This window comes from Volvox carteri (assembly GCF_000143455.1).
Source record: "Volvox carteri f. nagariensis unplaced genomic scaffold VOLCAscaffold_22, whole genome shotgun sequence".
Classification (NCBI taxonomy): Eukaryota; Viridiplantae; Chlorophyta; class Chlorophyceae; order Chlamydomonadales; family Volvocaceae; genus Volvox; species Volvox carteri.
The window spans coordinates 87,352-103,883 of NW_003307565.1; the positions used below are offsets into that span (position 1 = coordinate 87,352).

At 51.1% G+C, this 16,532-nt stretch overlaps 2 protein-coding genes across 2 annotated transcripts; one reads left to right on the plus strand and one right to left on the minus strand.

Annotated features, from left to right (window-relative positions):
• Positions 1 to 8,886: 8,886 nt before the first annotated feature.
• Positions 8,887 to 11,944, plus strand: VOLCADRAFT_91616 (uncharacterized protein; the record flags this gene model as incomplete). The annotated part of the gene is made up of 6 exons (XM_002951078.1): positions 8,887 to 9,025; positions 9,184 to 9,257; positions 9,296 to 9,429; positions 9,744 to 9,804; positions 9,921 to 9,953; positions 11,822 to 11,944. 6 exons carry the CDS (start codon positions 8,887 to 8,889, stop codon positions 11,942 to 11,944), a joined length of 564 nt encoding a protein of 187 aa, XP_002951124.1.
• Positions 11,945 to 15,685: 3,741 nt separating this feature from the next.
• VOLCADRAFT_61190 (uncharacterized protein) lies at positions 15,686 to 15,862 on the minus strand (the record flags this gene model as incomplete). Its single annotated transcript, XM_002951159.1, has 1 exon — positions 15,686 to 15,862. A coding segment is annotated over one exon (177 nt), but the record flags the coding sequence as incomplete, so codon positions are not given.
• Positions 15,863 to 16,532: the final 670 nt, after the last annotated feature.

Consider the following 16,532-nt stretch of genomic DNA (forward strand, 5'->3'; position numbering starts at 1 on the left):
GTGACCTCCACCAGGCCCACCATCACCAGCGCCTCCACCACCTCCCTCCACCCCTGGCGCCTCCACCCCCGCCACCCCCCCTGGCACCTCCACCGCTGTCACCGCTACCACCCTCTCCTCTGTCGTCACAATTGCTCACACCGCTTCCACCGCAGTCACTACAACCGCCCTCACCAGACACACCACAGGTACCCTTATCAGGATTACTGGAGCCACCCGCCGCTATTGGGATGGAGATTGACTATAACTGGCTAACTGCCAATGTTCAGGTAAACAGTGTGGAGGCCCCCTATCGGCGCCGAAGTGGAAAAGTGTGTGTGTGTGTGTGCGTGTGTGTGTATGTGTGTGTATGTGTGTGTGTGTGTGTGTGCGAGTACACCAGTAGGATAGAACATCAGGGCCAATACCTTAAGTAAGCTGCTGCACGGCAAGCACTGAACTGAAGAACATGATGTTACAGACTTCTCCGGGTAGATTACTGTCCGCAAATGGAGGAATGTACGTAAAACTATTACATGATGTCACTAATCTATAGACCATCCTAAGCCATGATCCATTTGGAAGCCCTATCTATTAATTGTAACCGCAAGAAACACCCAGTTCATTACTCTAGGGTACTAGGCCCAAAACCAAAACGAAAAAAAACACTGTCTATTACACCAGCGGGCGGCACTGTCTGTAGACCATAAACAATGTTTGGGGGCCCCCGCCCTGTAGGATTGCCCCCCGCAGGTAGGCCGTGTTTAACAACCCGCTAAAGTGCAATATCGAAAGCTGTTGATATTCCATATTGTATGGCATTTCGCCTGTAGCTAATTTGGCTGGTTTTGGGGCGGGGCCCCAGCACGAAACGCCCAGAGGGGCCCCGCCTTGTAGGATTGCCCATGTCCGTGTGGCTGTGTGGCCGTGTGTGTGTAACGGACCAAACATAATATCTCGGCCGGCTGAAACGCGTTATTGGTAATATATTGCATTCTCTATTACAAAGTATCTCGCCTGTAGCCAACAAAAATCGTATGAGCGCAAACAAGTTTGGCTGCCTCCATTGACCGAGGTCAAAGTCACATCAACGCCTCTCGTGCTAAATTTAAACTTAAAAGGTGCCGTGTATCTCATAATTGAATTCTGAGATGACGGCGTATGATAACTCGAACACCCAGCTTGTGTTACCATTTGCCCGCACGGGCATTCCGACTTACCACCAGCAGGCCGACAAATTTGCTTTCATTTCTCTATAAAGTACGCAAGCTGCTCGTTTGTAAAATTACTTTGGCCGATTCTCGGGGCCTCCGAAGAGTTGCAGTGTGCCGCGATGAAGCTCGCGACTGTGGGGCGGATTGCTGAAGCCGCTGACGCTTCGGGGATAAACATCACAGACAGCACCGGACTTCATATGGTCAGCAACGCGCTTTGCAGTGCCACGGCGGACGACCGGTGATGTGACTAGGGCTCACCGACATGCCCACGGCCACATTACAGGTTATGAGAGCTGTATCGGCCCGACGTGGGATTTGGGAAGCTTAGCTCTGGCTGTCCATCAGTAGGACTGCCGACACTCTCCTTAAAGGCCGAACCAGCGTCCGGCGGCACGCACATATCACCGACAACGGCGGCTCCGTTTGCGGACTGCCGCATTGTCAATGTAGCATGCACCCGAGATGGATGCGATTTGCGTGACACCCGCAGGCGGTGCTGACGATTCCACCGATGAGTGTGCGACGGAATAGTCCCGAAATCGCTCGGAAAAAATGCATTCGTGACGCAAACACAGCTCCCACCGCGTTGATACTACCCATCAATTGTCACACTTGCCGCCCTTGCTACCGGCCTGTACGGATGCAGAGGGGCCCCGCCTTTTTTCCTGCTTCGAGGAAGCCGACAGAGCCATTGTCTGTTACGGCTATACCAGTTTAAAAAAACAGGTCGGACAACTGGAATAAATTTAACGAAGAACAAAGGCGTAGGTCAATTAAGGACATTTCTGATAGTTCCGAAAGGTTAACGAGTTAATAAATAACTTAGATTGATTGATCAGAATAATGATTAGAACATTGTTAAATATTTAGAGTTTTGTAATGTATACATATTAGACATAATATAATATAAACAAATTATAAATTATAAATTACATTTTTTTGGCCAAGCTATAATCAGGTTTTTCTATCTAAATCTTGCTCCTCGTCATAATCTATATTATCTAGTCTTCAGTTTTTTTATGTACAAAAAAAACTGGACTTAAAAACTGACGCGGCGTGAATTCGACCGATTAGCTTCCCGACTGCTCTTGTGAAGTCGGTTTACAGACTGCGCTTGCAAAGTGCATTGGCTTCCCCGACCGCTCTCTGCGCAGCGAGACAGCTCAGCATTTTGCGCACATGTGGCCTGTACGGATTTGGGCCTGTACGGATTTGGGCCTGTACGGATTTTAACGGAGCTTCTTCGAGAAAGCCGACACAGCCTTGTTCAGACGCATTGTGCACGTACCTGCTGCGCGAACGGTTTAATGGGCCGCACATGTATCACGCAAGCATACATGCTGGTAATGAAGTAAATGATTGTAGTAGCTGGTACGTATATGTACTATATGGTACGGCACCATGACGTCTACAAATACGCGCTAAGGCGCTCCGCCAGCATCAAAAGAGGCCTTTTCGGCGTGGCCAGCTATTACAATAATCTGCAATAATAATGACGAGTAGGAGTAATGTGTTGCCTACAGTGCCTACCAATAAGACTGTCTTGCTTGCATTTTGCTTGACAGCTCGATAGATTAAATAGCCTCCTGAGGCCGCTTGCTTATCGATCGGCCGGCCTGCAGTAGAGCATGCTGTTAAAGTACGAGTTAAAGTTGCTTGCCCAACTCCAACACCACGCACGTAATAATTCAACAAGAAAACTAAGTGAACTCGATTCGGCATATACAAAGATACGGCCTAAGGCAATTCGTCTGTAAAATGTTTGATCGTCTACCGACCATCTATTTCCAGGCCTATCTATTAGGCGACGACACGGTCTATAAAACGATGACCCTCAAGGAGTCCATAGACGATGAAAAACGTTTACCGGCGTGGGAGCCAACACAGATGGAGCAAAGGACGCGCGCGTTCGATTGCAAGTTACTAAATAAGCTACAAACTAGCCGGTTTGTAGCTTAATTGCATTAAATCATCAGAGGGCCGCATGCAGGGTTCTTCACCCCGATTCGGGCCCAAACGTTTTTGAGATATTTCCGCGAAAGGAAAATTAGTGCGCCCCGGAGCATTCCGAACGGATTTTGGGCCTTTTGGAGCATTTTTTCTGGGACCCCACCGAAGCCTTTTGAAGGCATTTTCGGAGAAAACCGAACGATATGTCAGCGTAAATTTGCATGTTTTCGGGCGCAGACGGGGCCTGGAAACCGGACTTGCCATATAAGACCCTCTTGGTCATCAGTCAAACAACAAGTACAAATGTGGATTGCGGCTGTTTCGCAGCTGTATCACAGAAATTTTCATACATCTAAGCAAATATCTATATGTTACATTTTCTCACATCTAAGCATATGCTTAGTTAAACATGCCCGAGTCAGCTGATGATGAGCGCCCAACCAAGGTGCCCCGCATCTCCCTCGGGATTCGCGGCTTTTTTAAGGCATCTGGTAAGCTCCTATCATGCAAGTAGTATAATAGCGGCGCTATGAAAGTACCTGGGGAACTGATGCGGAGTTTACACCTATGCAGAGAAATCCCCAGTCGCTTCTTGTAGTAGCTGGCCGCTGAAAAGGCCTCTCGAGATGCTGGTGGTCGCGCTTCGCGCGTATTGTAGAGCCGTACTGTGTACCAGCTACTACACTTCTACTCCTGCTGCTAACGTCAGTGGTCCACTTCTTTCCACGCTTGGTTCAGTTGGTGTATGTCGCTTGTGTCCTGCCCACTCAAACAGCGTGTGTTGAGCGTAACCGGCTGTCTGTCCCGTCCACTGATTCCCTTCTGCGTGTTGGATTACTCGGTCCAACCGTGGATATGAAATGCAAACCCCTTGTGATTTTAAGCTGCTGAGGAGTATGTTGCAAAGAACCCGGATGGGCTCCTGCACCGTATTGCCAAGGTGGGCGACTGTGTTCTGCCTGATGAGAGTGATGATGAGGGCAATGTAGGCAGTGAAATTGCTGAGGCCTATTATCCTTCTGATAACGAGGAGGTCGAGAGTGTGGCAAGTGATGAGGTGTACCCGTCTGAGGAGACGGATGATGATGTGGGAGGTGTGGTGGAGGCGATTGCTGCAGAGGTGGATGAGGAGCGGCGCCTCCTTGGTTTTGGGTAAAATCCTTGCTGAATTATTTCTCCCAGGCGCTATGTTCCACGATAAAGTCAAACACCTGTTAGTTAAGCCGTCCTAGCATATAACGATAAGAATCCAGCTAAATTTTACCCCGAAAACCGCAGTTTCGGTGTACCCGAAAACACTCTCCGGCTGACTCCGCGGAATTTTTGGGTACCCTGGTGAAAAGCCCTGCCCGCATGCGCGCAGGTCGGCTCATCTTGCACTCCAGCAGCAACACAGACTAACCTGGCATTTGATGTGGCACAGAAGAGTCAAGTACCGAAGGAAAATACGAGCATAAGTTGCAGTGTACGCCTGGCACCCAATCCGGTGAGTGTAGGTGTAATGTGGGCGGGTCGGTGATTGTTATTACACGAGCGATGTGTGTATGTAAGAAAATCCAGTTTGTCTTCACATATTCAGGAGGTCATCATCCGCAGACAAGTGGAGTTGGAGCATGCTTGCCTGCTTCATTATTACTCCTTGCTTGCTGTAACAAGTGCAAAATGCTGCCCGTCCTGGTGCCCTTTTTTCTTTTTTCCCTCCTATATTTCCTTGGTTCTGTCGTGGGCCTACGGCTGTCTGTGGTGATAGGAATGTACTACTAAAGGAGCGGTGTATGAGATCACTTTAAAGGTTTGTCGTGAACCATGGAAATTCCCATGCAGCATCAGCCAGCAAATCCCGGCAGTATGCACCCCCCACCCACCCTGGATTGGAAGCAAGCCAGCAGGAAACCGCGCATGCTTGCGAAGCCTCGTTCCAATAACATGTATTTGCTCGTCTGCTATGCATGGCGCTTGCTGGTTGCTTGTTACACTTCCCTCTGCCGCATGCATACATGGCTGATAGTGCGGTGTTTCTTTTCTCCGTGGCTTTTAGGCGTTTATAACACCTAATTAGGTATTAATACTGCCCTTGGGCCTTCGGCTCGTATGGGTAGTTTTTACAGGTATGGGGCCACGCAGCCCCAACCCTGCGACACACATATGCCTACACAAATTAGCGAGAGCTTCTATCTGCATTGTATGTAATGTGGATGGCATATATCTGCCATCCAGTGACAACCCGAATGCGTGCATGGCAACCTCCAGGTAAACTGCTGCACGCACCTCTTACTAATGCACCTTCCAATGGTCGACCCATGGGACTTGCAGGTGCTCCATGCGAATTGACGAACCTGCTTCATTGTCCACTCTCATGTTGCTCGCTTACTACCCAATTACATTCTGGGTTGCAAGTAGCACACGCATGCATACTTCCTCTCATGCATTTTCCGTTTTTCGTCAGTCGCTTTTCAGCTTCTTGCTGTGTTTCTAATCGCCCATCGGTATAGCAGATGGGCGGGTGCCGCTTGTTGCAGTCGCTGCAGCTGGTTGGATGCATGGATTCTTTAAGCATGGGTAGATACGCACGCCCACAGAACACATTATGTTCATGTATCCAAAATTATTCACACGTTCCGAGGTTCTGTGCATTTGTGCGCATTCTCAACAGGTTAGCTCCACGGCAATTCTTTTGTCTTCGTTGGCACAGCAATTTTGTATTGGTGCATGCTCCTTGTGCGTGGGTGGGTAGGTGTATGCAGCATGTATGCACGCAGGTGCAATACATGCATGCATGCATGCATGTGTAAGTATTTCGCCCAGCTCTGCTGAACCTGTTTTTCACGCTGTGCATGTGGAAACGTAATCCCTGATGGTCAGGTGGACCCTTCTCGGGAGATGCAAGCGCTCAGGAGCAACGTGTATGATGCTTTGGTTGCCCTCGATGGCATCTGTCCGCTGGGACCCGTAAATGGTGCATGGGCGACTTCCGGAACTAAGGTTTGTGCAGTTCAGGCCTTACATTTCATTTTTCATTCATTCCCTAACAAGACGATGCATGCATTGTGCAAGGCACACCGCACGGTTTTCCGGGTGACGGGTCGTCGGTGCAGCTGGGCTTCATTGGTCGGTTATCAGTTATCAACTCCTGCTAGCCGCCACCCTTACAAGACACTATCTAGCGCTACACATACACGCGTATATGCACATTATGAACCACATGAATAATAACGTTGAAGATGAGCAAGGTGCTTACGGCCATCTGTCAATCAAGCTGCAGACTGGCTTGGCTGCTACCGCTAAATGTCGGTCAACATATGTAGCATGCCTCCGCCCGATTGGTACTTTTCTGAGGATTTGGTACAACAATTGGTATCGAGCAGAGTTCTCAGTTCCGACCTCAGTTTGAATCTCAGTTGGGGCATTTCCTGCGGAGCGGGGGGTGATGGACCCGGCGACCGCTGGTTATCCTAAACATGATGCCACCTGAGGATATTTAAGGTCGAGGACGCCCTCTACTGCTGAAGGGGGGGCGAAATTGTAGTAGTCTGGGCTTATCACGGGATCTGCATCCGCCGATCGGTTCTTTCCTGAAGTCGTGGTATAACGATAGCACCCTTCATTAGTTGCAAGCACATCGATCACCCGTGAAGTCTTCCAGGTAGGGCTCTCTTCTGTCCATGTTGTAATCACGCACATAGTGCGCATCATTGTTGCGACAGTGATCAATTGTTGTTACATCTTGTCACGTCTTCCCAGCTGAGAAGCTGCTGATGTATGTACATACATGTACCATACATGTATGGTACGGTATTATGGTATTACCATATATATATGGCACGACCACACCGTCGACGACCTGAACGAATTAGTAATAGCATAGCATGCCACCCAAAGGAAAAAGGGATGACTGTACGACAGAACCACGTGGGGAACCTGGGAGACGAGGGAGAGCGTGTCAAACACCAAAATGGTGGCGCAGAGGCCATTCAGGGTGGGGAGACCCAAAACATGTCCCACCCCTGTTCCCTTACAACACGCCTTAGTAGTCTAGGCTGAGGCGTACACCACCACCACCACCACCACCACCACCAGCACCACTACTACTACTACTAGTATGTATATGTATAACCCACTATAGCCCACTATAACCCAGGTCACTACCGTCCATCGACTCGGGGCACTCTCACCTTCCACCAAATCGGAAGAAATTCCAACCCTGGCCGGCCTCGTTCTTGGAACCTTATTTACAATGAGTCTGACCCTAGGCCTGTCATTGATGATAAAAAAATTGTACCGACGTTGTCCAGTGCTGGCTGGCCCAGCTCACCTAACACGCAACCTCGTGCCCGTCGCATGCTTCCCTGAATTCAGTACCGCGCCGCCTTGCCAGCTCCACTGGCAGAAGGTGCGACCCCGAGCGGATCTGTATCGGCAGCACCGGGCAGCGAAAGCAGCAGCCCTCAGAAGAAAATCAGTGCTCGGCGTATCCGTGCTGCTGCCATCGGAGTCGTTGTGGTTATAGCCGTGGCGTTTTTGGTAGTGCTTGTATTCAATGCACTGTATCGTGATTACCGCCGCAAGCACCGCCGCCACAAGCAGCAGCAGGTGTGATCTCTGTTTTTTATGATATCATCGCTAGCATCATGCAGGTGCATGATTGCATAAGCTTCAGCATGCCGATAACGGTAGTGATTGTGTTAGCATCTGCAGTTGCTGCCAGCAGACTGTTTGCATATTAGGTAAATGTATGCCACGTGCAACGCACGACAGCAACGTTAACGTTTCACGTGATCGACATGTACATAACTGTTAGGCACGTAGGTAAGCCCCGTGAGTCAACCATGCACGTGTATGCAAGTATAGTTTACATCTGCCCATGCATGCCTTGCATGCGTGTCCCTATTGCATAAAACGGGGGGTAACCCCCCCTTAAGCGTAGCCCAGGGGTAGGGGTAGGGGTAAGTGGTGTTTGTACGAAGGGAGGAGGGTAACCTAACCCCGGGGTAGGGGTAACCCCTTACCTTAGGGGTAGCAAAGGGGTAGGGGTAATACACTACTGATGGGTATCAGGCAGGGTAACCCATGTTTACAAATGTGACTCGACTGAACCCTTCACCAGCCTTCGTGTGCATGCACAGCTGTACAGACAACTGTACAGACATGTCTCATCCGCAGCCGTCTATGTGAGCACACATGCCTCTCTATACACTTTCATCTGCAGCCTGTCTCGCCTGTCTACACATGCAAACATACATGTCCACCAATCACTTGTGAGCGCACCATTGTCACCATTGCCTCACCAACACATGCCTTGCTTTGAAACCTAAACCTAAGGATAAGGCACACAGCCTAGAGGCAACGAGGGGGACGAGCAGGTGTACATAGACCGAGCGCATTGGTGACCACAAGAAGTCTAACAAATGCACATTTGCAGTACCATGTTTGGTAGTGTAATACAGCTACATAAACTAGGAGCATAGTCCCTAGCTATGGGGTGTCCTCTTTATATGTAAGCATTCGTCCGGGGAGGTAAACCAAATAAAAATGATCGAGGCTCCATGCTTCTAGCCTTAATAAGATGCAAATAAAGGCGGGTGCATTCAACATGGATAGTCACGAAACAGTGTACACAAGAGCATCATGCTCCCAAATGCATTGTTTGGGAGCACCCGAGGTAAACCCGGATGGGTGGCCACTCTCTACGTACACCCGCGCCACCGATGATACTTGCACTCATAGCACGTCGGCTTTATACATGCAGAAGGACTCAACAACATCGACCGCCCAACCGCTGGCGGATCCCGACAGCTCAAGGGCCACCGCAAACATGCGACAAATGGATGGACAACCGTCATATGGGCCGCTGGACGGCCGCACAACTGGTCCGAACACCGGTACATACACTAAGCTAGTGCTGTCCGAAGGAAGTTCAATAGCGGACTTGGCATTTGTGAGCCTCCCGCCAAAGCAGCTGTCGTACTCTTGGCGGCAGCAGCCCGCAGACATCTTGGCACCTGAAGCCGCTTCACTGCCGGGTATGGCGGATGCTCAGCTGCTGCACAACAAAAATGGCTCGAGGATCTCCACAGACACCTGGAGACAGCTCGATGGTTCGCCATCTGGGCAGTGGGCTCCTTTGCTGTCCTGTAAGGTCCCACCTGCAGGCCAGCTCCATCGGCAGCCCTCAAGGTTGCTTCCTGAAGACGGTTCCAGTCCTCGTGCTGGAGCTGCCTGGCAAGAGATTACTAGTAATGAAGATGAGCCTAGCAGCAGCGTTAAGGCTGCAGAAGTCCTCGAGGTTAGTTGGTTGGTTATTAGTGGATCGTTATTTCTTCTAACGTTTGCATGAGCTGTATGAGTATGTGTGCATGTACATGCATGTACACATTCCACATGTACATCCGATGTTGACTTTACAAATCCTTTGTATCACAAACTCCATCGCCACTACTGTGTTGCTGTTGGCCAGAGATGCATCACAACCTACCCGTCTGAAAACCTATTTTTGGTTTATAAATCTTGCCCTGGTACGTTAAGGATAGGGACCGTCCCTATCTATTATACAAGGACACGACCTTAAGCTTCGTCTGTAAACTGTTCGGTCGCCCGCAGGCCACACCCGCATAGAGATATTGACGGTCCCTATCTATTATACGCGGGTGTCGAGCGATCGGTGCGTGCGGCATGCTTTACTTCTTCAACTAGCTATCCATCAGTTCGTCTGTTTAGCCGCGTGCAGCGTATTTGATTAATCCCCGCTGCTGCTGCATGCTTCACGCGCCGCTGCAGTATATCCCAGTGGTAATTCCGCCTCCCAAACAAGTAAGCGAAGGACCTGCTGCTGCTGCTGGGGAAGTGAAGTGAAGGTCTTGTAATTCAAACGTTGAAGACGCCTCCCGTGTTCAAGGTAGGTATGGTGCGTCACTAGTGCATGCGGCCGCGTGTTTACATGTCGGCATGTACTTAGATGCATTCATGCATGTGGGTGATGACACGCACATATATATAGGTATTAGTTGAGGCTTGTTTGGGACGGTCATGTGACTTAGAAACAAGTATTTTGTTGGATATGTGTGTTATTGTTGTGCTGGCAGCTGTAAAATCCTCTCAAGATGCTGATGGAGCGCTTAGAACGTACTTGCAGACGCTTTGTGTGCTGTTCTAAGTACCAGCTGCTACATTCCTCCCCCGTTGAAGGGGTCCGTCTCGGACCCTTACGGCCACATACACCGCCAGCCTGTGCCTACCTTCGCCTACCCTCGAGTTTCACATGCACCTAGTCGTTTCTAAAGTGTTCCAGATATAATAGAGTCTTCCCAAAATCGATTTTGGAGACGACCCAGACAATATTGACCGTACAATTAGAGATGTTAGAGATCTAACTTGCTATTCTCCCATCGCATCGGCGACTTGACTGCTGCCCACCAGCTGCTTACAACCCACGCAACGAATCATCTATCAGCGGCAAGGTAGAGTCCACAACATACAGTACGTGACTACGCCGTCACATGACAGTGCACCGTTCATCAACAACGACTTTACAACAGCGCAGCAGTGTCTATCTTGAACGGCAACAAGGTGGAGATGTCGTACTTACTTCTTACTTGGATTGTAGTTGCTGTGTGTGTGTGTGTGCGTGTACGAGTCGATCGCGAGTTACTGTTGACAATAATCCATGCACGCACAATCCGCCATCAACACCATATGGCATAGCAAGCGCCGGAGCTACGCCGGCAGCAGCAGGTCATAATGTCGTTGTCCTGTTTCCTGTTGAGGTTTTTCTTCTGACGGGCGCGCACATTCGGCGCATCGTAACATGATATCAAGATACGAGATTGCTTCGCGTAAGTACGTGTGCTTGTGATTTATGGACCTGGCTTGGTGATCTTTCATGGCGGCATGCCGTACGTGCGCTGCCGTATCTACCATAAATCGATGAACCAAGGTATAATGCCCTCGTCATTTGTTGCGTCCTTTAAATGCTTGCCAGTTAGTTGTGAGGGATGTTCATGCTTGGACGCGGGCCTACATAACATACATACATACATACATCCGTAGGCAACGTGTTATACGAGGAAATTCATCCCCAATACGCGAGGCTCATTAATCACAATACATCACATATAATTGCATACATACATATAAAGGAGTGTACAACTTGTTGCTCGGTCATGTACAAATTCCAGCGCAGCCAGAGCTGACCATATACAAGAATTGCAGTCTGGATAGTTCGGGTAGTTCGTCATAATTTTAGTAAGGAATAATAGAATAGATAGCATTTTTTGTATTTTATGATATCTGTCTAATTTCGGAGGATGGCCTTCGGCCCTTGGGCCCTTGGGTCCCCGCCGTCTAGCTCTTCTTAGGCATCTGGATCGGTTACACCTTTACACCTCGGGAAGGTGACACAACTCTACACACGCAATCGCATGGAGCGGTTGAGAGGGGCTCCCCCAGACCTGAGCTGATTTCCTGAAGCTGTGGCCTCTTAATGAACTCTGCCGTACAGCGTGCGTGCAGCGTGCGTGTAGCAGGCAGCCGCAGACAGTCCCTGCCTGCTGGCAGTAGTGCTTCTACCTCATCATTTATCTGATGCTGCTGCTGCTGCTGCTGCGTGCATGCAAGTCGGAGGAATGGCTATGCACATACACAAGCCATGGCGGATGATACAATTTGCTGTTGTGGCGCAGATACATGTTGTGCATGCAGCTGGTCTGTCGGGACGAGGGTACATCTTTGCATGCAGCTGTACGGACGTCATTACCGCGCGGGCAGCACCTAGTGTAGCATTGAGGACGAAGTTTGAGCGATGACGTGTCGCCCTTGATATTATGCGCAACAAAGCGGTTTCGTGGATGGGCCAGAGCAGGTGGCTCGGCTGCTTGCTGGGCTTCACGCATGCGCACACGCAAACGAATGCGGCCTGATGAACTGTTAGGGGATTTGTGCTTCCATCTGGCTGGCATGGATGTGTGTGATCGTTAGCACATGACGTATACGTACGGTCATTGCAGCGGATGGACAGAGTCGCACATACGGTGACGGATGGAACCGCTTGCTGGAGCAGCTGACGGAGTGAATTTAGTATATAGGCGGAGTAGGAAGGACCGGGAGCTGTGTCAGTACAATTTTGATCACCTATGTTATCGGCGACACCCTGGTATACTAGATAGGGATTTACTAGTATTGACAGTACTGACGCATACATATGGGTTTGGCACTACTGGTAAGGTGCGACCATTGGCCCCGGGAGATACCGGGATCGATACCCATTAGGATCAAAAGCCCTACCGAGGGTGAAAGGCATTGCGCCCCTAGTTGATGAATGGTGGTGACCTGGGATAAAGTTAACCTGCGAGCTGACCAAGAATGGAGTTGGGCCGCTGTCGACCCGGCAGATTCCGTTGGATGCTGGTGGTGGGTGCGGAACCTGAGCGATCCACTGAGAAGTTGACTAGGGTGACTGGATGAGGGTGCCCCGAAATACCGGGGAAGGCAGGGTTACGCAGGGTAGCTGCCACGGGCGAAGATACACCCCCCTGTTTCACACATCATATGGGGGATGGGGAGGGGAGGGAAGGGGCAGGGATATCATCGATGTAAGAGGGCTCTGTGAAATGAATGGGGCATGGATTCGGGGCCAGCTGGCGACTAAAGCAACTCAACATTGGCCCGGCTGGCGGCAGTGTTGTTTTTTAAGTAATATATTCCTTATAAGGAATAAAGAGGCCATTTTGGCCTTTGGAATGGATGGATGGATGGATGGATGGATGGATGGATGTTACAAGCTTCAGCGAGCTCGTACGGCCCAAACGAACCCGGAGGCTCATGAACCGCTTTGACAGCGCCGTCGATTTGGAAAAAGGGAATGAATTGAGGCCGATCCGTACATTTTCATTCCTCCAGCCAAAAACGTCCATTGCTGCCAGATTGCTCCGTAGTGTGCAGAACTTAGTATTATCGATCATAGAATAGATATGAGGGGCCGTAAGAAGGTCAAGCCCGTGAGTCAACGCGGCATAGCAGAATGTATGACCGGTCCTTACAGGCAAAAGGCAACGACTTAAACGCCGAACAAACACCAAAACAGCAAGATAAGCCTGAAAATTTTCCTAATAAAGGTGTTTGGGACGGCGGTGCTGTTGTCGGTAATTCATCGGCAATGGTGTTGCTGCCAGCGGCGACCGATGACACGGGCGCCATTACCCCTGCCTTCCATGGCGGTTGTGATCAGCATAAGCGCAAGCTGTCACCCAATCAGCTCAACAACAACGAATGCGGCGAGGCCCCCAACCCGAGCGCTCGCAGTGCCAAGCGGGCTCAGATACAGCGCATCCGCAAGGGCCAGAGCGACGGTGCATGGCGGGACAAGCAGAAAGAAAATCCCTACAGATGGCAGATTGCCTGGGCCGCCAGGTATCCCTGGGCCCAGCCTGTGCATGCTGACGTGGACGCCGGAGAAGTGCACGACCAAGTGTGCTGCGTCCCCTGCACGTTGATGAAGAAGAGCACCTAGCATTGTGTGTGCGGATGTTCACCCAGGACCTGTTCGACCTGGGCACGTTCCCGTTCCGTGACGCACTGAGGAAGTGGCTGGACAGCAGCAGCAGGGGCCGGTACATGATGAACCGGTAGAGTCCCAGTGTGCTGTGGTTTGCAGTGGCGGGTGACGGCCTTTGATTTGCTATGCGGTTGCTTGCTTTGGGCCTTTGCTTGGTCGGAATTACTTTTTGTTCACAAACAGTGCCAGAACTATCTATGCATGTGCATGAAGAGTGCGCACATGAACGAAAACGCGCCAACTCAGTGTGTGCCTCTTGGTCTATGAGCTCACCCGCCTCCCCCCCTCGCACTTCTGCGTCACTCGTTTGTGGTTCGTCTTCCCCCCCCCTTTCGCACCCTCCGCGCCGCCCCGCACCTCCCCCCTCGGGGTCAGCAGCGGCGGCAGCCAAGGTGGCGACCGGCTTTGTGGGCAGCCGTGTGGGCTACCGGGTGGGCCGGAGGTGCGCGCGGAGGCGGCTGGGGCTGGGGGGGTGGCACGCGGGCAGCAGCCCCTCGGAAGAGGGTCCGAGGACGGGACACATCGGCCACCTCACACCGGTACCCGCCCGCCGGGTACCTCACTACGCGTGTTCCTCTCTCACTGAACTGACTAGAGGGACACCTAAGTGGGGGCAGGAGGGGGAGCAGCAGGCGGTGGTGCTGCTGACGGGCTCTATGCGGTGCAGCTGGTGTGGCTAATAGGTGTGGCTAGGGGACCCTAGAGACCAGCGCTCGTTGGAAGGTGGTGGAAGCCCTCTGCCGGTGTCAGCGGCATCTGTGCGCGCCTTGGCTCCCCCCTCCGGCACCACGCTGTACTGCAACCTGCCGGATTTGATGCATCCTTGACTTTTTGTGTCGTGTGGGGCCAGTGTGTGCCAGAGCCGGATTCCAAAGGAGCATCTGCGCGCGGAGGTGCTGCAATGTAATGCCGTATAAAAAAGGGTACGGCATGGTGATGATATGCCGTATAGAAACGTGATGTTTCACTTCCTGCAACACTTGTACACAACTGTTTTTCTCTTTTGCCCCTTTGCACGCACGGCCGGTTGGTCGTACTACAGATTGGACCGCGTGGAGGTAGCCCATGTACGGCAATACCTGCAGGACATGCAGGACGCAGCCGCCGCAGGTATGTGTGTGTATGCCGTACATCCGCACGCAGATGCACGGGAGTGACATACACGTCAACATTACTACTACTACTGCAGCAACATGAACTACTACTACTGCAGCAACATGAACTACTACTACTGCAGCAACATGAACTACTACTACTGCAGCAACATGAACTACTACTACTGCAGCAACATGAACTTGTCCGCACGTATGTATGTATGTATACATGTGCGCGGTAACCCCTTATACAGTCAAGTCACACCAAGTCCGAAGTCGGGCTGCAACCATCACCCATCCCACGCTTTGCATTGAGGTCGTGATGCCGGTGGTCATATACCTTCCATCTCCTGTCCCACCCTCATCCCCATCCCCTGCCCCCACACACCACGCAATCGCTCCAGGGATGCGACCGGAGGTAGGGTAGTGGGAAAGCGGGAGGGGCGGTTCTCGTGCTGCATCGCGGCTCAGATTAATTAAAGAAAAACCACGCACCATCGCTCGCGTGTTGTCCTAGGGTTTTAGGCTTTCATGCGGATCACAGACCCTGTGAAGGATGTGGTGGTGGACTGCTGGTGGCGGATGACCAGGTGAAGTTGGGGAACCACATCCACAGAATCTGGATAAGGAGGGCCGCGAATAGCAGGTATGCGCACTGCTAGGGCATAACAGTTAGTTAGGTTAGGTAGTTAGGTTAGTCCGGCATGATCTTCTGTGTGATAAGGTAATAGTTCATGAAATCTGTCTACTTCGTAAAACCTTCGGCTCCCTGGCCCTTGGACCCCTAACGGGCCCATGCGGGCCCGTTACATGCCTGCAGGCGTGTGTGGAGTACGCGTCCATGTGCGACGCAGGGCCCTTTTCGCCGGAGGTACGGAAAGACTTGTACAGGCGTACAATCAGCCCAGGGATACGGATTCAGGCCTGTCAGCTACTAACTGCTGTGGTATAGCCAGGGCAGACCGTAGTATATATAAGCATTGACGTTTAGAAAAGACAATAGTGATACGGGCAGGATTTGAACCTGCGCCCTTGCGGATAGGAGCCTTAATCCTACGCCTTAGACCACTCGGCCACCGTACCCTGACATGACGAAAAAGTTTCACCTATAGCAGCTACTTAATTGATCTACGTATCTTGCCTCTTCTGCTGCCCCGCTATCGGTTTCCTGTTGATGGAACTCATCACGTTATGCGGCGCCCACATCGCTCTTCTTCTTGTGCAAATGGCACAATGTGATGTCCTGCCTACCGCCGTAAAATGCGCACGGGGCCAATTGTACGGCACCTACTGGCCTAACTTCAACGGCGGGCCGCATATGCCAGGACGATATCTGCCGGTACGACAGAGCGTGCATGCTTCCGTGCACCTTGAAACTAGTTGTTGCCCAAAGCCAAATTACTAACAATTTTAACAAGCAGGATGAGCTGGCGGTCGGTAAAAAATTACTGGCTGGCGGTCGGTAGCGGCAGGCAGCGGGATACATGCGTGAAGGGGACAGAGCGAGCGAGCGAGCGTATGTAGGTTCCTTAATGGGCGGCAGCTCCATATTATATAACTATGTATGTATGTATGTACTGTGTTTAGCACCGCAGTGATGAATGGGTGGGTGGATGCTTTGGGCGATTGCTGATTGCTGATTGTGGCATCATGTACAGCTTGAAGAACCTCGAAGGCCTCATGGCATATACATATGTATATCCGTACATCCATATGGGTATTGCGGTGTGAGCTGGTTGTCTGTAA